The following is a 24612-nucleotide window of genomic DNA, read 5'->3' as shown; positions in this document are numbered from 1 at the left end:
GTGCCATGGCACATGGGTGTGAACACACACACTAGATAAACAGAATGGCAAAGCAAGGCAGGGGCACAGTAATGCCTGAGGAATCACAGCAGAGGCTGTACTCTGACATCTTCATGCTCCTAAACAGAAGCATAGACACACACACACACACACATACACACACACACACACACACACACACATGCACTCATGCATGCATGCACACACACACATGCACTCATGCATGCACACACACACACATGCACTCATGCATGCACACACACACAACACAACACACATACGCACTCATGTATGCACACACACACACACACACACACACACACACACCATACAAATAACATAGATCAATCAACCATCAAATTTTATGTAAGTTTGTAATATCGACCAGTCCAGGAAGCAATATAACTAATTAAAGTAGTGTAAAATACTGAATTTGGAGTTCCATGTGTCATTTAACAAATGCTTTCCTAATAACCATGCTAAGATCCACACCTATCTATAAACAAGATATTGTGCTGAAGATGTGTAAATATGTTGCATAGCTTAATCTTTTAGGTAATTCCCATGAGCTGTGTTTATTATCTTGATCTTATGATAAAGAATATGAGACACAGAGGTCAATTTGCCTGGGACCATAAAGCTAGCAGGGTAAGAATGAGTCAGGGCAGGCAGGCGTTTCGAACGCTGTTATACTGGAGAACATCCATCGTGCCGGACTGTGAGTGTGAGATGTTGGCAGGAAAGGATGTGTGACGATGGTCCATAAGAGAGCTCATAATAAAGTGTCACTCTTCAGATGAAGTAAAGACCACATGTAGATGAATTTATGATGTGTGCTGCACAGTGTTTCCATCTGCACATGTATACACTCATTCTTTGGCAGTTAGGGTTCTTAACAGGTGTTCTCTGAACACACTAGGTGTCTGTCATGGCCTTGGAGACACATCTGTGAGCAAAAGAGAAAACACAGCCCTCAGGAGCTTACATTCTAGCAGAGAGATGGTCAGTGACAGAGAGGAAAGAAATGTCTTCTAAACTGGAAGAGAAATTCTATGGGGCAGAATAAGAGAGAGGGGGAGAGAGAGAGAGAGAGAGAAGAGAGAGAAGAGAGAGGAGAGAAATAAAGTCAGAAAAAGGAAGTGTTTAGGCATATGGGGAACAGCATTGCAGGTAGAGGGAGCTGCCACTGTAACAGGATATATTCCAGAACAGGGGTGAGGGCCAGGGTGCCTGGGGTCAAGTGAGTGGAAGGGAGTTATAGGAACAAGAATAAGCAGAAATGTGTAACTTGATGTGAGGAACTTTACATTATTTTTAAATTTAGTGTACACAATATTGGATCACACTGTAGTTCATATGCATATGCATATGTGTATGTGTATGGAGAACACTGTAATACACACACACATATATACATATACATACATACACATATATCTATTATTAGGATGGCAGCCATCCTTATAAGAACTTTTATAATTTGTTTTACTATGTAATGGAAGAAGCCGTGAGTTTCTGTATTCCTCCTGCCTCAGCCTTCCAGATGCTGGGATTGCAGACGTGTCCTCCATGCCCTGTTTAACTGTTCTAATCCCTGTCTAAGGCTCCATGAAGGTCTGCGAAGGCTCTTTCACTCTGATGGAGGAGTGTAGGTGTTTTGATTGTCTATTCTTTCACACGTGTCTTGAAAATTTTGTACTTCTGTTACATTTTATCTTGGCAGTGGGTTAGGCATAGAAAAGAAACAGAAGAGGCAGCGCAGTGGACGTAGGTCAGAGGTAGAGCACTGACCTGTGCTCAAGCCCTAACGCTGCAAACTGACAAACACTAAAGAAAAGCAACAGCAACCAAACCCAGATGGAGAGCCTGCGGAGGGTGACACTGCTGTATAAAAGAGCCCTTGCCCCATTAAACAGTGATTCATCTCGAGGAGCGCGTTTTCCTGGTAAATTTGTACAGAGCCTCATGTAGAAAGGAACTGTGATAGGCTATAGCTTATGAAGTAATTTGTTCTCTGAGCCACTGAATAATAAAAACAGCAAATTTAGACCCAGATATAAATCTTCGTCTTGCAATTTGCTTGCAGTGTTCCTTCTCAATATCAGTCTCTTGTCTGTAAATTGGATATAATGTTCCCTGTACCTGTCATAGACTTGGAAAGATTAAGTAAGAAATCCCTTTCATTTCTTTCTCTACTTGAATTCATTCTTTATGACACAAAAAGCACTTCTATATGTGTAGGTTGATGCAATTGTATGTAGATCATTTTATAATTGGCTCCCTTTGCAGGATGTCAGGAGGTAAGAATGGAAGGACCTCTCTAGCCATCCTAGCAGCTGATTAAACACTGTGTGGGAGAACTGGGAAGTGGGGAGGATGGCAGATGAAATCCTGGCAGAGAGCAGTCTATTCCCAGAGGACATTTGCATCAACCGCCTGGGCCCTTTGGCTAGATTCAGAGCAGCCCAGGGCAAGAGTCCTGCCCCTCAGCACACGGTCCAAGCCATGTGCGTTAAGGCTTGGTTTTAATGAAGTCATGACCACTTGTTCAGCACTGCATATGGCTGGATGTGATTCCCAGCTGCCCTGTGGGTTACAGTGTAAACAATGAGTAGATTGTTATGTTCCCCTAATAAGCCCAGAGTGTGATCTCATGTCTGTGCCACATATGTCTACAACCAGAAATGTCCCAGCTTCTGGTCTCATGAAAGGGAAGTAAGGCTGTGTCTGAAGATGTCTGAATCCATTAGTCTGAGGGCTTTTTTGCTCATGTTTTTATTGAAAACAAAGAATGACAGGGGCATAAAAAGTCATGAACATCATCAGTAAGTGTCAAGATGACACCAACCAGATAATATATGCTAGGATGAACACTTCTTACCTTAGGACTGAGACATCCTTACATCTGACATTTTCTCAGAAGACATCTTTGTAGTCCACAGTCATAAAGAAGGCTAAAAATCCCAGGATCTGAAATGTGTGCTGCACTGGATAAGTGACGGAACACACCCATCTGCAGAACTGATTCCTAAACTCTGGCCCAATTGCTATCATGTTGACTAATTAGTGTTGTCATTTTTGTTGTTCTGTATTGATCAGAAATGCTCTTGTGTGCACATGTGTTTGCTTCTGTAAGTGTAGCATGCGTGTGCTGGTTAGTGCCAACCTGTCCACATTGTCTGAGGCAGTGTCTAGGATACCCAGCTGCCACTTGCCTGAGGCTAGCTGCTTACCAGATCCTGGAGATTCCATTGTCTATCTCCCATTTCATCAGAGGAGGTCTGAGATTACATACACACACTTTACCATGTTTGGCTTTACGTGTGATCCGAGAATTCTAACTCCAGTCCTTGAGCTTGTACAGCCAGCCCTTTACCTTCTGAGCCATCTCTTCAGGCCCTGGGATGCTGTTTGTGCTGTTACTGTTTTATATTACAGACGTTTTAAATGTTTATATAATGGGAATACTAAAGGAAGGCCGAGGATTTGAGGTTCTCTTGAAGGAAAAATTTATGATAATGTCAATTAACACTCTAGATAATACAAGGCGTCTGGGTGATTTTGTTACTTACTCTTAATAGCAGTTCCAAAGTAAAACCATCCCCATTCTACAGATGAGGAAGCTGAGGCTTAAGGAATTTAAATAACCCTTTAAGATTACAAAAGACTGGTTTCTTACTAGGGTGACTTAATGTCTATGTGTTGATATTCTTTCTGTGCCTCATTTCTTAAATCTTTTCTAAGTTTCTCTACTACATGGCTTCCCAATCTTGATAGTAGTTCTGAGTAATAGTGCTCATGTTAATTTCCCTGCTCTCCATGTGTGTATGTGCTGTCTGCCTCTCACATTGGCATTATGTCTGTTAAGCTGTGGGCCCTACTTGGCTGCCATAAAACCGTTATTCCTACTTACAGACCCAGAGAAGGTGTTGATTTTCCAGGCAAAGCAGTTCTTAGAGACAAAGCTTGAAATGTCTTGTTTCCAGTTTGGCAATCCTGTTCCACCTCTGCTGTGTGTCCCCAGTGAGGCTGACTTTAGCACAGAGAACAGTGACTGTACACGTGTCAGAATATTACATTAGCCAGTCTAAGAAGGAGTGTCTTTCCCTGAAAGTGCAAGTCTTTGGGTCACTCAATCATTTCTGGAAAATTCCCTTGGGGTAGGGCTGGGGCTTATCCTGCAAGCTCTGAGGCTGAATCTAGGGAAAAGATATTTAGATACAGCTTTTACTGTTATGGATTAAACATAGTGAATTCCTGCTGGGGTCTGTTGGCCAGGGACTTTGTTTCAAAGCTCTTAAAAGTTCCCTAGCTTAACTGAGAGAAGTTTGGGGGAGGAAGAAGAGTTAGGTGAAAAGGAAATTTCTTACAGATAATGACTACACATACTGTAGGCTAGTAGCGTTATATTGTTTCCAGCCCTGGAGTAAAGAAAACAGTCAAACTATCTATGAATACTTCCTGTGCCTAGTAACAGGGAAGCCCAGTTCTGTCCTGCCTCTGGGTGTGCTGACTCTGGGGGTCGGTGCTGGGTCACCTTGTAGTAGCTGTAGACTTGTCACAGATTGCTCCCCTTCTCTGATCAGCCCTGACTTGAAAAGTGAAATGGCAGAGCTTGACAACTTGTCCTGGTTTGTCCTGTTGTTTATTGTTTTGACACGGGGACTCATGGAGGTTGACTTCAGGTTGGCACGGGTAGCTAAGGCTGGCCTTCTTTTTCTGCTTCTGCCTCCTGGGTGTTTTAGTGAACTTTATGTGTAGTTTTATCTTTCAGCACTTTCAAATCTTATCTCTTGATGTCAATTATTGAAAAATTAAATGATAAGCCATGTTTCTGATAAGAATAAGCACGGATATAGAGACTTGCTACCAAAAATAACTTTTAGCCACCTAAGTCATTAAAAATAAGGTCTTGGGAGGGGGATCCTGGAGAGATGGCTCAGCAGTTAAAGCATTGTCTGCCCTTCCAGCATCCTGAGGTCAATTCCCAGCAACCACATGGTGGCTCACAACCATCTGTATCCCCTAATGCCCTCTTCCAGCCTGCAGTTGTACATGCAGATAGAGCACTCATATACATAAAATAAACAAATACAATCTTAAAAAAATAAGATATAAACCTGTCTTTAAGAGACACCCCCCCCCAAATTATACGCTTATAGAATAGTGCTAGGCTGGGCTTCAGATCTCAGTTCTCCCACTCCCCTCATGTATTTAACAATGGGAACCTGTCTCTGCAGCCCAGAGAGCTTGTCTCTATGCACCTAAACACCTTGTTAGCTCATTAGAGCATATGGCAGGCCTGGAGGCTGCAAGGCACTCCTTCCTTACTGTGAGGAGTGCATCTCCACCGTGGGCCTGTGGGGTCAGAAACCCTCCTTCTGCTAGTGGTGGGACTGTGGAACCCCAGACTGCAGGGCAGCTGGGAGGTAGTTTCCTTTGGACTTAGAAAGCCTGTTAAGGAAGCGATTTAGCCTTTTTACTGCTTCAGCTCTAGATTCTAGAGCTGTGCCATGTGGATATATATCCATATTTACTGATTAATTAATTCAGGAAGAATAGTGAGAGAGGATCGAGGGTTAGGTGGCACTTTTCTTGTCTAGCACCTTGTGCTTAGGTGTTAGACTGACAAGGTTCCCGGCCTTATGGACATCTCTATGACCAGAGAGGCACCCTGGGCCGTTCTGTGTGGCCACTGCTACTCTGGCAGCTTCTCAATGAGAAATGTGATGCGTTGCTCCTTACCGGAGTGTAAGAAGTTCCATGTTCTGAGAAAGAGGCACTGTGCATACTGCTCTCTCGTTTTCAGAGGTTTTGTATGTGTGTGTATGGTATAGAATGCCTCAGCTCTGGATTGCTTTCCCTGCCTGTCCTGTCCTGAAGGAGGCATTAGACACCCCACAGTGTTTCTGCACATGCCTGCCTTCTTCTGGGGAAGTAGCATGTTGTTCCACATGGGAAAGCAGCCGTGTTCTCACTGTTAGGTAGGACACAGTGGTAGGACTTGTCTGTGACATTGCTGTGGTGATGCTGTGTGGCCCTTCTGTTCCACACGGGAGGGGGCAGTGGGCATGCAAAGCCAGGACGCTGGTGTTCATTACTTGCTATTGTCCTTTCAAAGGGGAAGGTGAGGACCTTGTTTGAAAGAGCAGAGACAGAGGAGCCCTGTCCTTACAGTCTGGTCACTGTGTATTTTTCAGTTGCTTTTACTTTCCCCTTCATAAGTAACACAGGGGCTCACATTTCTCTTTTCTTCAAGAGGAACGACGTGGTAAGGAGAGGGGTATTTTTGTTGTTTCCCTTTTTTTCTAAAGGGGACGTGGGCTTCCTCTCTGCTTCCCATTCCCCATCTTGGTGGGGTGTCATCCTCACTGAACTTTGTCCGTAGGAGATGATTTGGTAGGACAGGGCTAGTCACTGGGACACTGGTGAAGGGGAGGAAATAATGTATAGGCTTTGAAAACTGTAAATTACACATTCATCTAAAGGCAAAAGGCACTCATTTTTGTTTTCCAACATCTGAATTCTTAGGGATTTTGGCTGAAGTGAGCCAGTGTCCTGTGGTTTTCTCTTGACTTTTGCCAGTTGGTGCTCAGCAGTGCTCCTTGCTGTCTTCCAGCCGTGGCTTTGACCCCCTCACAGCTGTTGTGTGTCAGTTCTGAGGAGGGCGCCTTGTGCTGGTTTAGGGTTACAGAATCTGATATAGAGTTTCAGTTCTTAGTGAACAACGGCTGCTCATTCTGAACTGTGCTATATGACTTGGTGTATTCTCAAGAGGGTGACGTGGGTGCTTTATAATTCACAGAAACTTGTGCAAAAACAGCACACTTGGAACACTCTGATATTTTTCTTAAAGAGGAATATATTTTGATTTTTTCCTTATTTTCCCAGCAGTTCCTTTGATACCTGCTCTTTGGATTTTCCACCCTCCCCTTCACATCTCTACAGTGTTTGCAACAGAAGCAAAGACTGTTTTTGCCATTCTTTTCTAAGGTGTAAGAGTTGCTCAACGCTGGAACAGAGTGTTCCAGCAACACGGAGCTACGATACACAGAGATAGTGTGGAAAAGCAGTTACGGGCATGCTGACTCTGAAGTGAGACGTGGGGGTTTGTTAGTATGGAACTCGGACAGATCATTTAGCTCTGCTCACTCCCCCACTTCCTTTGTAAAATAGGGTTGAAGAATCTGTATCACTGTGTTATATGACAGATGAATTTGCATATATACATATATTTATATATAGAGTTAGCTATTATTTTTTGCTAACATTATGAAAATCTTTCTACTATTAAAGCACCGAAATAATTCCACACTTTGTTTTGTACCCAGGAGCATGTTGGTTACGTTGGGGGTCACACAGCACCAGGGTACAATTCTTATGCCCTCCTGGAAGCTGAGTACAAAATATTCTATCTTTGGATGATATGAATTCCCTAAGAATCCTGCCAGGGATATATCCCTGTTAGCTCCATGTGAGGGACGCTGCACACAAACAGAAGAGGAAATACATATAAATCTATCTTGACCAGCTTAAATGAATACTATACAAATAGTTGCAACAGGAAAGCCGTGAAAGATTGATGCTTTCCTGAAAAGCTTCTGCAGGAGCCATGCTATTAGCTGGGCCTGGAAGATGGATCTGGAAACAAAGAGGTGGGTGGAAAGAAGAGGGAGTTGGGAACTCACATACCTTAATGTAGTGGACAGCTGTTGCCAAATAGAGCAAGGACAGGCGCTGCGTGTTACCTCCCGTGTGCTTGCAGTGGAGTTACTTAAGTTCCCAAAGCTTCTGTTTTCTCATCTGTAAAATGGGGACAAGGATACTTGCCCATGCAAAGCAACTAGTGCAGCTTTAGGTACAGTTAATATTTGGGAGTAGGATCCGAGGACCATAACTGCAGTCAAGTTACTGACCTACCTCAGAGCTTACCACCGTTCACCTGAAAATGAGGCCAATTTTGTTTTTCTTGTTGTTTTAGGACTGTATAGCTCAGGCTGTCCTTAGACTCTGGATCCTTTTGCCTCAGCCAGTGCTGGGAGGAAAGATGTGCACCACCTTGCTGGACCAATAAATGAGGATTGACTAGTAGGTCCCTTGCAGAGGGGTTTGAGACTTAATGAGGCGCTGTGAGCTAGCTAGTGAGCTTAGCACATAATGTGCTCACAAACCCTCAGCACTGTGCATGCCTCCTGCAGCTCTGCTTCTCACAGACACTTGCTTGGCAGTGGTCTCCTTTCCCTCTGCTCTTCTCTTCATCTGTCTTTTGTCAACAGCATTTATCAGCAGTGGCTGCAGACACTGAGCACAGAGGCTTGGAAGAATGTGGAGGTAGGGTAACTGGTCGGCACCACATGCCCAGCAGAGCAGTAAGGAGCAGATAAGGAAAGGGCAGCTAACCGCACAGAAGTCCCACAGCAGGAGCATAAACACACACGCACCCCTTTGACCAAGTCATCCTTATTAAGGCCACTGAGGGATTTTCTTCTTAAGAGGAATTTTGAGCACACTGCTCCCTTGGTTAAATTTCTTCATCAACATGTTATCTCCCAGAGGATAAATCCTAACTGCTTGAACAGAACAGAAATCCTTTCTGCTTTGTTGGCTGCCTGTTTTCCAGACTTCCCCAAGACACCCTGTATCTCTGCTGCTTTGAAGTTTTTGTTCCTAGGATATCTTAACACATTATGGAATCTCCTCTTTCTACCAAACAAACTTGTGCTCATCTGTCAGGAACCCACTGACTGGGACTTCTGTGCCACCTCTAATCTTTCCAGAATGCTTTGCTTTTTTGGTTTCCAAAAGTGTGTTTCTAGAGCACCTGCCTATATCATCTTACAATAATTTATGCTCTATTTCTACTTCTTGCTATAGCATAAAGCAAAATGGTCCCCAACTTACTTTTGTTGAATTTGATATCTTTATTATGAAAAAAAAAAAAAGGTTTTGCTCCTAGTAGAAACTGTATTTAAAATACTGCATGCAGTTCCTCTTATCCCAGGCTAGTAGCCTGAGGTGTGGTGAACTCTGACCTTGCTAGCGTAACAGGAAGCCACAGCTCTTCCTCAGCCGCTCAGTCATAAGGTTTAGCAGCCAGCACCGCACAGGGTGCTCAGTTGCTCTACTACCTGATAGGTGAGGCATATAAAACACAGTTTTGACTTGTAAGTTTTCGAGTCATGGCTTCACCATGTTGAACCCTGCCACAAAATGGCACAGTGTTATATACCTCTATGAGTTTGGCAGTCATGACAGTACATGATATGGAGCAGGCATTGATATTTATAAGCTAAATAAAAGAAGTAGTAGGCTCAGGGCTGAAGACGTCTCAGTCTTGCTAGTCAAAGTTTGAAGATTACTATGAAAATCCTGCCTCACAGACCTTGTTTTGTAGACGAGGAATTCAGAACAGCAAAGAACATCTTATTTTCCTTTTTCCATCAGGTCAAACAATGGTCCCTTTCCTTCAGAACACAATGACAAAGTTTCTAACATTCAGGAAGAAACTTAATTTAAAAGTCCTGTTAGTTTCCTTTCCTCTGGTGGACTGTTTGCCAGGTCACCTAGTCTAAGCAATTTTGGCAGAAGCTGATGCTCTATCAGCAGTGCCTCATCTCTGGTTCTCTTCCAGCTTAGATACAGGTTAACCTGGACCACAGCACTGTGTGTCAGAAGAGTTTCCCATGGGCAGAGCCATCAGTGCATTCACAAAAAAGTGGAATTTCTCTATAGCATATGCGTCTTACAATAAAACAATATAACAACTCACCTGATACTGCGTAATTTGAAAGTGATGCACGGAAGGAACATGGCGGGAAGCAGGCCTCCCACTCTGGGTTCCTAGCTCTGTGTCGTGTGTAATGGAAGGGACATGGCGGGAAGCAGGCCTCCCACTCAGGGTTCCTAGCTCTGTGTCGTGTGTAATGGAAGGGACATGGCGGGAAGCAGGCCTCCCACTCAGGGTTCCTAGCTCTGTGTCGTGTGTAATGGAAGGGACATGGCGGGAAGCAGGCCTCCCACTCAGGGTTCCTAGCTCTGTGTCGTGTGTAATGGAAGGGACATGGCGGGAAGCAGGCCTCCCACTCTGGGTTCCTAGCTCTGTGTTGTGTGTAATGGTTTATCGGGACCACATTTCTTTGAGAAGGAACTAGTGAGCTCAGAGACATCTTTTGTTCGCTCTGGCTCTGGCCATTTTGGGGAGCAAATCAGCTTTCTCTGTATACACTCTGCTTGGGAGCTGTAATAAGTGAGTGCATACTGCAGTGCGGTGACCTTCAGCCAACCAGAGAAAGACACCTCTTCTAATCAAAGGCAAAAGCCACGATCTTTCTTGTTGTAACTTACTGTTGACACAAGAAAGGCCAGAGAGATTGACATCAATCTCTATAGAAACCATTAACCAATGCTGAATAAATCTGCAGCATTGAATCCATATGCATGCTTGCTTTTATTATTCTTGACCTATGGGCACACTTGAGCATTTTGTGGGCTTTGTTTTAAAAGGAATGTTTAAAATGTAGCTAGTTATTATGGGATTTCGTTGGTGAAATAAACTGCTTGGGAAGTCTAAATAAAGGAATCTGTATTATTTTGCGTCTCCAAAGCATTATTTGCTTAGGTGTGGCTTGGTTTGATTCCAGATTAGCACACAGCAGAGGCTGTCACTTTACTGGATCCAGCAAAAACCAAGTAGTTTTATACATGTTTTCCAAATGATGTGCAAGTCCTGTGTCATTTGATTCTAACTGTGACTTTATTGGTTTCTGCTCTTTAAAAAAATTCCTTAAAGCCTTAACAATGACTGTGTTGGCTGCAAAGACATGTGTGTCTAAGAGTCTTATATGTCCCAAACTCAGATTTGTAATACTTGCCAGACAGTTCGCGACCGTGTGCTTAGCAGAAGCAGGCTCTGCACTCAGAACTTCAGTGTTTAGAGCTCTTTTTCCTGACTCCCCCACCCTGAGGAGGGCGGGAAACAAAAATGCTTTTCATTTCATTCTCTGCTGTACATTTTCCAGTTTGGGTGACTAAAGCTGGCCAGGGTGCCTATTTTTGGAAAGAGGAATTAAGATACTTTGGAGAAAGTACTGCACTGTGTGCTGGCATTCCAGATGGCCAAACTAGAGTAGAACCAAGCCCAAGGTTTTGGGGCTTTCGTGCCAATGATGACCTCATGAGGTCCAGCTTGGAGAAAGAGAGACATAGTTCTCCAACAATGATGAAGAATGGCTTCTTCCTTTCATATTTCTATTGAGTGATCTCCAGTGTCCTTCTCTTTTCCTGTCTCTTGACAAAATTAGCCCTTTATAATTAACAATTGTTAGATTTTTGGCTTGTCTCTCAGACTTCTCTTAGAGCCCCTTTCACCCCATCTACTCATTGTGTCCTCTCTTCCACACAGAAAAAACTGTGATATTTTTCTCTTTGGCATTCCTGTCTTTTCCTAGCAGCCTTTTCTAGTGGGGACTGTGGGCGATTTTACACTTGATTTGTTGAATCTGAACTCTTTGCTGTAAACTCTCACACACAGAAGCAGCTATCTGTATAAATGACAGAGCAGACCCGGCCTGAATGGCGCTTTGTTTACTGTTTTCCTAAAAGGGGCCCCTCTATATTTCATCTGTCAAAGTTGCTTTTCTTTCTTTCAACAATGCTTGATTGTTTTCACAAAAATTCAGGTTCCATAGACAGGAGAATTCTGTATTATATTTTCCTGCCAAATTCCGATCTCTGTTTTCCTTCCCCTGTGCTCACAAAGGGCTCATAACTTACTGTCAACTGTGAGGCCGACCACAAAGCTCCACTGTTGCTCAGCAAATAGGCTCTATTGCATGATGGCTTGAGTAGCTTGTAAAGTTTGCTTAACTGTAGCAGCAGTGGCAGAAGGCATGTGGGTACTGTATCTCCCCACAGGCCAGGAGTCTTCACGGCTCCCATCGACTTTTATGCTTTTAACTCTTTTAATTGTTGAACAGAATTGATGCTGCTTTCTTTAAGCAGCTTAGATGTTGTTTAAAGCCATGGCTACAGTTAGTAGCCTGGAACTGAAGAAAGATTAATTCACTCTTTTTTTGTAATAAATTTTTTTGGGGGGCATTGGCAGTGGCTTTTGTGATTTGGGAAGGTGTCAAAGGGGCTATGCCCTCGAGTTCTGAAGTTCTGGCTGATGTGGCAAGAGAAAGCCGGACTGAAGAGTGGAGGAGCAGCCACTTCGTGTGAGTGAGTTGTGCCTGTTAGCTGTCACAGGTCTTAACCGTGTTACTTTACCTTCTAATTTTCTAAACTTCAAAGCCTACCTGATAGGATGGGATGGCTGTGTGTGAGGAGCCGCCGCTGATGTCACGGTAGCAAACTAATAACTTGAAAGGCATTTTTGTATGACATTTGTAATCTTCCTAGGGAATTGTAATGGATTTTTTTTAAAAAAAGGTTTGATTTTCCTGGGAGTTAATACACACATCTTTTAAAAAAAGTAATATTTATTATATTTTTTAAACATTTACTCTTTTTTTTCCTCACTAAACACTCACTAAACATCACTGTGTAGTATATGGTTCTGGTATATTTTTATGAAGGGAGAATCACAGACTGCGTGCATTAACTCTTTCAGCAGGATCCATCTGTCCCCCATTCCTTGCTGTTTTCTAAGGCACGCTGATCTGACAAGGGACCTTACGTGGTGAAGATACCTTCTCCAATGAAAATACTTCATTGTAACCAACATTTCAAAGAGGCACAACTGACAAGCAGGCCACCAGGTAATTGCTGGTGTGTTTTAAGTAAAGAACTTAAAACGGTCAATGCTCACAAGTAATTCTAATGAGGAAAGATTGCGATCCTACTGGGATTTACAGTGCTGAGCATCATGACTGTATTAAATAAAGGTATTTTAATGTAACTGTAGTGAATTGACTTCTGGGACATGCATTACAATAGTGCTTCATTATTTCCTTTCATTTCAACCCCCTTTATTCTGTCATTTGTTGCTTTTACATTTTTTTCCTTACTAACAACACACCCTGAGTTTGTTCCCTTAGTGCTTGGCAAAGTTCAAAATATTTATTTGTTTCTTTTCTCATCCAGCTGTTCTAGAAACCCCAGTGTTTATGAGCTCAGTCCTCAGGCGAATTTATCCTGTTGATACATTCAGCTTCAAATAATGCAAGTAGACATCTCAGGCTGCAGTGAATAGTGTTTTTGACTGAGTTTCAGTGAAGAACATCTATTTTGTAATAATGAAGTCACTAAAATTCTAAACAGGCAAGGTTGGTTCTTTACAGTAAACGGTGGTGAGAAGATAAATGCTGTGTCTTCAGTCAGCCCAGGGAGCTGCGCTGTGGGGTTTTAGGCCATGATAGGAACTGGATCCTCAACCTGATTTAGAAACAGAGAAACTGGCAAAAAACAAGAAACATTTTGAGTTTCTTGTGGGGGACAGGAATTACTGCTGCTCAGGGTGTGGGCGTGCCCTCTGAAAAGCATTCCGGCACTTCCTGGGACAGAGGTAGTTTAGACTGCCTGTGTGCTATCAAGTTAATATAAGTACAGTTTCTAATAGGGCTGGTTTAGTTTAAAGTCAATTGAAAATGAGTGGGCTACTGTATCCAAACTCTGGGCTGTTGTTGTTGTTGAAAATCAAGGAAAGAGATGAATAGTAGGAGGCCCTAATGGACAACCTGAGCCCTGGACTCTATCCTTGCAAACAGCTCTCAGTTAAGCGGTCAGCAGGATCTGGCCTTTCCAGTGGAAAGAGCGTCTTATCTGCAGGCCTTGGTAGAGCTGGCGTGTGCGCGCCTGTATGTATAAAATGTACTTTGTCACTGGTCCACTTATCCCTGGGTCACAGACAGACTGAGACTAGTAAACTGCCATTTGAGTGGATCTTTAAATGATTTCTAAAATTGCAGAATTTCTTTCTTTAAGGATTTTTTTATTGGTTTGCTTGGAGCAAAATATTTTTTCCTCTAAGTTTTTAGAGTAATTTAGCATTCTTTCCACTTCTACCAAATGCTAGATACTTTCACTGCCATTAGTTTGACCTTCACATCAACTGTTAAAGGTACATGAGTTGAGCCCATTTACGCACATGGGGACATGGAGCCACAGGCCTGTGCAGTAAGTGGTCCAAGATTTAAATCCCGTATCAAAGCCTTCCCACCACACGACAGGTGCCCATCTGGCAGAGGCTCTGTTTGAGACAAGTGAGGTATTTTTCAGTTTTAGGTACCATAGATACAAGTAAATACGGCAGTTTGAAAAAGTCATCCAGAGAACTAGCTCAGTCAGTTTTGTGAAGCTGCAAGGCATGCTTTCATGGTCCGGGCCTATGACTGTGAACAGCATCCACTTCTTCCTTACAACAAACACCAGACCTGGGGAAAGGCAGAGGTTCCTAGATTGGCAGGTGCGGTTAGATGCACAGTAAAGAGTCTCTTAATATGCAAGGTTGTGGGCAGCCACATTTGACTTTCATAATGATAAGCAAAACAATTCTGTGCAGTGATTCATGGAGACAATTGGATTCTCATGTTCTCCTAGAGCTGTTTATGATATTATGTTACCAGCAAATGCAAGTGAGAAATTTACAGCAAATAGCTATAAGGAAGGTAGAGAGTTGCCGAGGTATGGAGGGAAAAACACAAGATTGTGGCACTTCAGGTATCTGCAAAAGCAGATTATTTTTTGCATATTAAAAATGTAGAAATCAGTATCACTGGAGAAAACCTTTCTTTAGCTTCTACAGACAGCGGCAGTTTAGAAAATTGATGTCCTTGTGTCTGAAGCTTTTCTGCCTCTTTCCCTAGGAGTCAGGGTATAAATAATGCCACACGCAGCAAGGTTTTAGGAGCCCGTTTGAGTTCTTGTGCCCTCCCTGGCATCAGCTTACACAGCTGTGTCTAAATGAATATGGCTGGAGCTCCTGTCTCCTTTTCCGCAGGGCTGCCCTGACGCCTACCTGATTTTGCAGCTCATGAAGCGGTAGGAGTCACACCTTCTGAGGTGGTTTCAGCTCGGACCTGTGTCCAGGGTGGCTTTGGTGCCCAGAGCTGGCAAGCAGAAACTGGATGTCACCCTCCTCTAAACTCTGATGTGACTGGGCAGTGATCTCCTTGTACTTCACCATTGACTGTTTAAGGACATAGTTATATGTGGGCAATCAATGCTAGACAGAAACTCAAGCTAGAATAGTATGATTTATGTTAAGCAAAAGTGCGGAAGTTACTCCCAGCCTCCTGCACTGGGAGCTGCGGTTACTCCCAGCCTCCTGCACTGGGAGCTGCGGTTACTCCCAGCCTCCTGCACTGGGAGCTGCAGTTACTCCCAGCCTCCTGCACTGGGAGCTGCAGTTACTCCCAGCCTGCTGCAGTTACTCCCAGCCTGCTGCACTGGGAGCTGCAGTTACTCCCAGCCTGCTGCACTGGGAGCTGCAGTTACTCCCAGCCTGCTGCAGTTACTCCCAGCCTGCTGCACTGGGAGCTGCGGTTACTCCTAGCCTCCTGCACTGAGAGCTGCAGTTACTGGCTCAGCTGGTTTTGCTGTCAGAATAGCTGGCATGGGGGTCAGGATGGCCTGTTCAACAACCTCCTCTTCTAACTTCCCTCTTCCTCAGCCTTCTTCCTACATGTCTTAGTTGCTTTTCTATTGCCACGACAAAACACTATGACTAAGGCAACTTATAACAGTAAGCTTTTAATTTGGGGGACCACAATTCCAGGGGGCTTAGAGTTCATGACCACCATGGTAGGAGGATGGCAATAGACATGAGGCGTTGGTGCTGGAGCAGTAACTAAGAGCTTACATGTTGAGACAATGACCGTGAGGAAGAGAGAGAAAGAGTTAACCAGGAGTGCCTTAAGCCCGCCCCCTGGGCACATCTCCTCTAAAATGGCCACATCTCTTAGTCTTTCCCCTATAATTCCACTAACTGCTTCCAAACACTGAAATATATGAGCCTGCGGGGCCATTCTCACCCAAACACCCACAGCACTTCTGCCTCCGTCCCTACGCTCAGTTGTCATCTAGTCATCAAATATCTTTTGTTTGATTTTGAAGTGCTAGGGATCAAAACACACACACACACACACACACACACACACACACACACACACACAGAGAGAGAGAGAGAGAGAGAGAGAGAGAGAGAGAGAGAGAGAGAGAGAGAGAGTATTCATAATGAAATAGGGAATATATTAATAAAAAGGATTCATGTGATAACTGGAAATACCTAATAGTTTATAGATTTCAAAAATATTTAACCCTCGTGTAATCTGCCTGAAAGTTAGACTCTCAGCTTTCACACTCTGCTCTCTGTTTGCCTGGTATGGCCTTTGGGTGAGTGCTGTTTTATTTTTTCCTTGTGTTGTGAGATAAAGATTTTGCTATGTGGTCCTGGCTGGCCTCAGAGTTACTATGAAGACTGAGAAAGCTTTGAACCTGAAGCTACCCTCCTATCCCTGCCTCCTGAGTGCTGGAATTACAGCATGTGCCATCTCACTTGGCCTTAATAAGCCGTTTTGTTCTTTGTGTTTTCTTATCGCTAAACAGGACAGTGACATCACCTGACAGTTGTCTGAGAACATGACCTCACACTGTATGTAGTAGCACAGAGCACAGGGCAGGGACTTTCTAAACTTCTGGTGGAAACTGTGCATCTTTCAGTGATTTCTCCAATGTCCATCTATCTAACCATCATCCATCCATTTACTACCCCATTTGATCATCTTTTTAATGTTCCTGGAAACATAAATTAATGATTGGATTGGCTTTTTAGTTGCAGTTATGTTTAAAATTTGAAATGTATTTAATGGGCCAGAGCATGTGGAAAGAGAAGACACTTAATTGAGTACAGAGGTTTAGAAGCTTCATTTTAAATCTGTCAGTGGCTCCTGCTTTTCTGGTTAGTTAACATCCCACCTACTTCTCCTTACTCATCTAATAGCATCTAAACAACTGGGTAATAGTTACTGATATCTTTACACCAAATATTGTGCTAGGTTGGCACTATGGGATGTAGAGAAATATGGAATTTTGTTCTCTTTCTTAGAAACTACAGTCTGGTTGGGATAAAGTATACAACTGTTTGTATTACGATCATTCTTTCATTAAAAAAGGTTGTGTAGGGTATGTGCATCAACTATTGAGTAAATTTTGCAAGAATGAATTCCTGAGAGTTAGGACCACAGTCCCTGGGATGGTCCCAGCTGGTTTCATCGGAGTAGAAAGACAGGGCCAGGAAGAACCAAGGCCACAGAAGTGAGCCCAGCTCGAGAGTGTGAGTGCACACAGAGTAGAACGCGAGGGGGTAGCCCAGAGGAGGAAGGCAGGCTTAGAAAGCTCGGGTGGGGGTGGGTGCAGGGCCTTGAATGCCTGGATCAGGAGTTTAGATTTCATTCTGTCTCTAAGGGACAGCTGCTGATATGCTTTGATTAGGACAGTGGAGGCAGACGGAATGGCAGCAATTCATTCGAAAGAGGAAGGAACTGAAAGAGACAAGCGAGGTTGCTGGAGTTTGAGCCTGTCCAGAGGTATGGTGAGCAAGGAGGGCCTGAGAGCCATCTCCAGGGAGGCATGACCCAGCTGAGGCAGCATCGTGGGGAGGAGCCATGATGCTTTTGAGAACTGTGCTCTTCTGGACGTGAGTAAAGAAGGAAGGTGCTGCAGAAAATTCTGACAAACCTAGCTTTAAGTTTCGTTGCTATGGCACTGCAAAGTGTATGTTAATAGTAACACCTTGTGGTTGTTTGGGGCCTTTCAGGGAAGGGAGGAAGCTCAGTGTTGGGATGAGACAAAATAATTGTAGGGTTTAGAAATAAAGCCGGGAGATGCTTGATCAAGAGCACCAGGGCAGAGTGGAGGTAAGGCTGGCCACCTCAGCGCCGTGGTGCTGTGCTGTATGTGTTTACCTAGGTACACAAGAAGGATCCATTTGCTCACTGCTCTAGTTCTGCTTTCCTCTCCGCTTTTCTTCTCAGAACTGTTGAGCATCTGTAAGGTAGGGTGCATGGTACCAGGCAGCAGGGATATAGCCATGAATGGACAGGTGTGTGCCTGTCTGTGGGTCACACAGGAGACAAATCTTCACATGAGTCCTTTTTTTTTTTTTTTTTCACTTAACAGAAGCCTGTGGCATGTCTCCTGGAGCTCTGGAAATGTTTTCTTCTCAACATTCTTTATCATCTCTGTATTGTAAGAAGTATTGTGTGGGAGTGCAATTTCAGGGATGGCTTAAATTAGCCACCAGCAAAGTTCAGAACTCCTGACTGCATCCCTCAGCTAGGAGACTTTCACTATGTAAGCTCACGCATGTGTAGGGTCTCTTACAAGGAAAAATTTTGTTATACTACTTGGAAATTGTAAGATTGAGGAAGGCAATGCTTTCCTAAAATGATCTTATTTTTCTCATCGAAACGTTTCACTGGATGATGAGAAATTTATTACAGATCACAGTCAAGCTTGGCCCGGACATACAACTTTTCCTCTCCTAGCGTGTCTGAGTGCACATGGAGCCAGCCTGTGCCTTTCTGATTCTTCCCTGATGACACAGAATGGAGAAAGCACAGTGCAAAGGAGACTGGATGTCCAGTTGAGGCTGGGTTCAAGGAAGCTTCCGGACAGGCAGCGAGGCACCAGGTTGCCAGCTTCTGCTTCATAGTTCAAGGAAGCCGGAGCTGTTGACGGTGCCCAGTTTGTTCCCCTCTGACCTGCTCCCCTGCTGAACCCGCACCATGGGGTAAAGTGATTAGAAGTGACACTTTTTAGAGGAGAGCTGAGAGGTGGAGGTAGAACGCCAGACTTCAGCAGCCTTATACACCTTTCTAGAGAAGGAAGGGAGGGAGGGCACTGCGGGTGGAGGAAAAGAAGTCCTCAGAGTCGGGAGTGTTTGTGGAAAAGGCAGCGTTCGTTCGTTTGTTTGTTTGTTTTTTTTACCGTATTGGAAGGAATGATGTGAGTCTGAGAGTTTTATGTTTTGAGTTAGATATAAAAGAGCATTACTTTGCTAAGGAAGCCTTTACATGGCGGTTTCCTATTGAGATGTTGGGATACTAGTGATAAGAGTTTTACCTGGACCATGGCGTCTTCAGTGTGGGGAAACCAGGTCAAGTTTTCAGAGCTTTGAAACCAAACCAGTTTGAGTCAGTTTGGTCACCAGATTTGAGCAAGAATTCCAGATGTTGAAGGTCTCAAAAAAAAATTGCAGAAATGTGTCATATTCATGACTATTTTTCTAAATTTGGATAGGAATAATCAATTTCAGAAGATAAATTTCCAACTTCAAAAATTTAGGTCAGTTTAGAAGACAAAAATAAAACATACATTTTTTCTTTCTCCTTTATGCAAAAGTTAAGTCAAAAGCTAATGAGAGTGGATTCTGTTCATTTCTACTCTTGTGAGGGATTCTAGGCTAGAAGGAAGTCTCTAGAGGTGAGCTCGTTTGTGGTGGACATTCTGCTTGGTGTAGTGGGTGTAAGCTTCCTTGACGTCACCTATAGGCCTTTGTACGATGCTGGCAAGGCTGTAGGGCTCCTATTCATGTGTGGGTTCATTTTCCATAAATTGGTCTTTCTTGTTGTTTTCCTTTTTTATTTTGTGTAAGACTAATAAATCTTACTGCTAATAACAGAGCTTGCAGCATACACTCAGGATTAAAATGCACTCCTTTTGGGGGAAGCCAGATAGGTGTGTTTACTCTGTAGAGAGATTTAGATTTGATTTTTTGTTTTCTTTGTGGTAATTATGTTTGCACTTTGCTGATCACTAGTTGTGCATTATTACAATGGAAGGTGACAATTTGATTGTCTTCAATTGGAGAAACAAGTAATTTTATATTCACTAAGCTGTCAGGTAACACTAACTCACAGTACTGAGCGCTCCTGGCAATGCGTTTGGCACCTATATTTAACTGCTTTGATGCTTGTGTGACCTCTGCTAAATCAGAAGTGCTTCTCCGGCTGGAGACGATTTTTGGGGCTGTACAACGAGGTTTTCATTAAGCAGACAAACTGAGAATGAACTGCAAAGCCAGGCTTCTCCCTCCCCCCTTCCCGCTGCTCCCTGGTCCCACCCTTCTTCCTCTCTTTCACACCCTTCTCCCCTGCATGCCCACTTTCCCATCCTTCTTTGACAGGAATCTGAAGTGCATCTGATAGTTCCTTACCAGAGAGAATTGCCCCCCCCCCCCGGCTTTATGTAATAGAAGGGAGCCTGGAAAACCAGCCTCTTGACATAGCTTCATCCAGCATAGCCATGCTTGAGATTTCATATTGGAAACAACCTCAATAGGATCAAGTTTTCACCTCTCTCTCTTCTTTTCTGAAAATGTTAATCAAAGAGTGACAATGGAGAAAGAATGGAAAAATGTCCAGGGGCAGCTGCCTACACTTTCTGCCTTAGAAGATGTGGCTCTGGTCTGTGATTTATATTAAGAAGCAGTTGGGCTGTCCCATAACTGGACACCTCCGTTAGTGGATCAGCTTCAGTCTGGTGGAGGTGCTTCTTGAAAAATTAATGGTTTTCATCCCACGTGAAGAGGCTAGTTTAAGTGACCACGTGAAAATAAATTAATTATGCTCTCATTTTAGACAGCCTTCTCTTACAAAAGCCATGAAGAGGTCTTTGAGTTGAGCTGCACAGTGGCTGAGCTGGAGTAAAACCCTCTGAGTTAGGGTGTGTATTTATAGTAGCCATTGTTCGGGTTTGGTCTGTCAAGCCACTGATTTTATTTATATTCTCTGGTAGTGGCTTTCCAAAGCAAATTTCCCAACAGCTACTGTGAGAAAATTCAGTATCATTTCTACCAAGCAAAGAGTGCAGTGGTTCCATGATAGCAAGTTGTTTTGATCTTAGGAAGTAACTAGATACACAGGGACAAATGTGATACTTTTAGGTTTCCCATAGGCAGTCAGTCAGAGGCCAGCCGTTGGACGGGTTGCCTGTGCCTTCTAGCAGATACTGACCAATTAGACAGAGGTGGTTACGTGATGTAACATTATCGGGAGAAGCAATCCATGAGTCAAAGCATTCCAAGACATATGAGCTCCAGTCCAAAGAACAGTCTTAAGCTATATAAAGTGAAAGCAACATTGTCAGCTAAATATAGACTCCAGAGACACAAACGTTGATGACTTGAGAGGAATCCGTTCCAGGTAGTTCCTGTTCTGTGAGAACCTCAGAGGGCCTTTGGTGACAATTTTGGTGCATTGGTTGGAAAATGAGAGGCCTTAGGAAAGTCAAGACCCATTAATTTAAGCCCCTTCTTAGTCACACGTCAAAGTGTATTTCATTTGCCTCATCTCTGTTAACTTGACAGCTGGCTCTGATCAGTGGATTTTCTAACAGGTATCAGCTCTAGAAGGTTCTGTATAAACTCTGAAAGAGGGCCTGCCATGCTAGAAGGAAGCTAGGCTTGCGAGTTTCCCAGCACCCCTGAAAGCACCCCTCTTGCGTTTTCTCAGTTGCTTATTAAACATGGACAAGCAAGAAAAGACTGGTAGACCCCACAGGCTCTTGGAGGTGGAGTGGAGAAGACACAGGATTGTGGCCTCAAAATATGCAGGAGCCCAGAATCAGCTGTGGCCTGCCCAGGGAGAGGCCCTACAAGGACTGTCTTCATCTTATCACTATTTCTGGAAAAAAAATTCAGACCTATTTATTTATGCGTATGGGTGTTCTGCCTGCGTGTGCATTTGTGTGCCATGCAAGTGTCTGGTGACCTCACATGTCAGAAGGAGACACTGAATTCCCTGGAACTAGAGTGGCAGAGCCTTGTTAGCTAGCATAGAAGTGGTAGGGACCGAGCCCAAGTCCTCCGCAAGAGCAGCAGGCGCTCTTCATCAATCTGGCCATCCCTCCAGCTCCCCAGGACTTTTCTTCCATTTAAAGTCTAGAGTTAGGCTTTTCCCTGCAACCCTTTCAAATCCCTGAACGTGGGAATTAGAGGCACAGGAAGAAGGTTTGGAAGCCATTCTTCACCCTGGCCTGGGTGGACTGGAGTCCTTTGTGAGGGCGCCTGGGCATTGTGCATTTTGGCAGCTGCACGTATCTGTTACTCATGCTCCTTAGAATGAAAGGCACTGTGCTACAGTTTTGAAAAACCAGTTTATTTCTCAGAATCAGATCAAGTGTAGTGTTCAAGTAACAATGATTATCTAACTGAGATGGGTCTACAGGATTGCCCAGAGCTGAGCTTCAAAAATGTAAATGTAGGTGTTGGACTGAACTTTAACATTTTTCTTGTGAGCAAATGAACTACTAAAATGCTGCTTTATGTGAGAAACAGCATGTCTTTTATTTTTATTTTTTTATTACTTTTACTTTTGAGACTATAATATACTTACATCATTTCCTCCTCCGTTTCCTCCCTCCAAACCCTCCCATACACCCCCACCTTGCACTCTTTCAAACTCACAGCCTCTCTTTTTCCATTGTTGTCACACACATGTATGCCTAGATACAGAATTTTTTGAGTAAGTGTAACTTGCAAAAAATGTGGGTGCTATTTGATAATAACAAAAAATGATGAAATGTTAGAAAATAGTTTTGTAGCATCATATTGAGAAGGTTTTCATAACACACGTTTCTGAAGCAGAGGACTCAGTGCATGGATGCCCACTGCCCTCATTCTTTTGTAAAGCTGAGGCCACCACATCTTTCTTGTTCAAGAACAGAGAGTACAGTTACCATCCAGGTGACTTGGCAATGACCTGAGCATTTGGACCTTACACAGGGCTTGAGGTGGAATGCTCATCACCTTATAGGGATGGAGGTGTTCCTGCTGGCATCCTGCAGAACATTATTAGTTGTGGAGGCATTACCTCCATCAACCCTATGACCCCAAGTCCTAAGATGGAAGGTCTTCCCAATGGTCCAGCATCCAGGGGATTTGCTTATCTGTTGGGCTGAGACAGTTCAAGCACAGGGATTGTATGATGGGAACTGAGTTTTCCATGTCCCAACGACACAGTTCTTTTTGAAGGTTTTCCTTGATAATAGCTATGCCCCAGAAAACCATCTTGTTTAACCAGTGTGATAAGTTGACAATGTAGTTTTCCTCTCTGATTATAATGTGCTCTGTGTAGTCAATACACTGGTACCATGTGAGTGTAATTTCCTCTTTTATTTGATCTCCAATGCACTGTATTATAAATAAACAGTTAAAAAAAACACCAAACAAATCTGTTGCATTTCCTTTTAAGATTGTACCACTGTAGACACTTGTTCTGGTAAAGTAGAATTGGGCACATTTGATTGCATTTAAATTTTTCATGCTTCAGCAGTTTGGCTGGGAGCACAGCAAAGAAAAATCCCATGAGCGAGGAGAGTTGAGAATAATAGAACTTGATTTTGTGTATTATAGCGGCAACATTTGCGCTGCTTTAGTAGGGTTGTGTCAGCACTTCCATTATAAACCCCTGTTTTCAGGGGCTTTAACTAGGAAGATATTTTTTTTAATACAAATTAAAAAAACAATTCATTTGAATGATTTTTAAGTTATAATAGAGAAAAAATAAAACAAAGTAAAGTCACATAAAAATTGACCATTTTCACAAAGATGTTCATTTCTCAGTGCTCATTAGCTGTGTGGGACATAGCTAGGTAAGGTGCTAGCTAATGTGTGTGGGGGGTGGAGGGGTGGGCGGGAACATTTTTGTAGTGGATAGTATTATCCGTGAGCACATTCAGAGTAAGTGTGAGAATCCAACACAAAGCCGAAAAGTCTTATCCAACAGGGTGCATCCCGTCCCTGAGGTCCTGAAGCAGGCAATGTGGGTGGATGGTGGGAGGAAGAGTGTCCTAAGATCTAGAGTCCAGCTCAGGTGCTCTCGGAAGCCGGGTTAAAGGGTGATGCTGGGGCTGGTGAGAGCGCCAAGGCGAGGCTGAAAGTGCTCACTGCGCAAACCCGATGTGAGTTCCATTCCCAGAACCCACGGTGCGAGGAGAGAACTCACTCCTGAAATTTGTCCTCTGACCACCCCTCACATTAAAAACAAACAATAAGAAGGGCAATACTAAAGGAAGAGGTGAATGAAGATGTAGTAAGTTAAATTGAAAGACTGTATAACAATTTATGTGTAAAAATTAGTAAGCCAGATTCAGTAGTAAATCTATTATTTATTAAATAAACTACATGACAGCAAGACAGCTTAGCAGCTATGAAGGCACTTGAACTCACTCCTGCAAGTTGTTGTGTGGCTTCCACATGTGCATGTGTGTGTGCACATGCATGCACACACCCACACCCCCATACGTGAATGTAACAATTTTTTAAAAAGCTATGTATTTAAAATAAATTGTGTGCGTTTTCCTATTAAAAAACCCACAACATCAAAAACACCACCTCGAACCTTGGTTCTCAACCTGTGGGTCACAATCCCTTTGGGGCTGTATAGTAGACACCCTACATTTATATTTTGATTGGTAACAGTATCAAAATTACAGTTACTAAGTAGCAATGAAATAACTTTGTGGTTGGGGTCACCACAACATGAGGAACTGTATTAAAGGGCCACAGTGTTAGAAGGGGCAAGCACCACTCACTGTCCTGGAATAGCACAACACAATAACAAAGCTACTGTTGAGAATCAGCACAACAATTTTATCACAAGGGAATACCTT

At 43.4% G+C, this 24612-nt stretch overlaps 1 protein-coding gene across 15 annotated transcripts in view; it reads left to right on the top strand.

The window, feature by feature from the left end:
* SOX6 (SRY-box transcription factor 6) overlaps positions 1-24612 on the top strand; it is a 602500-nt gene that overhangs the window by 251971 nt on the left and 325917 nt on the right. For 3 of the 15 annotated variants that reach the window (XM_084771676.1, XM_084771675.1, XM_084771669.1), the window contains exon 1: positions 12007-12215. The exons of 11 other annotated variants lie outside the window; for them this stretch is intronic. In XM_084771676.1, the coding sequence (XP_084627802.1) occupies positions 12139-12215 (77 nt within the window). In that variant the 5' untranslated portion in view covers positions 12007-12138. Of the gene's footprint in view, positions 1-12006; positions 12216-12623; positions 12759-24612 lie in introns of those variants that run through there. One more of the 15 variants, XM_084771674.1, reaches the window with a different exon arrangement.

This window comes from Acomys minous (assembly GCF_964271855.1).
Source record: "Acomys minous genome assembly, chromosome: 2".
In the NCBI taxonomy this organism is placed as follows: Eukaryota; Metazoa; Chordata; class Mammalia; order Rodentia; family Muridae; genus Acomys; species Acomys minous.
Note: the sequence above shows the minus strand (reverse complement) of the source record. Positions and strands in the feature narration are given on the sequence as shown.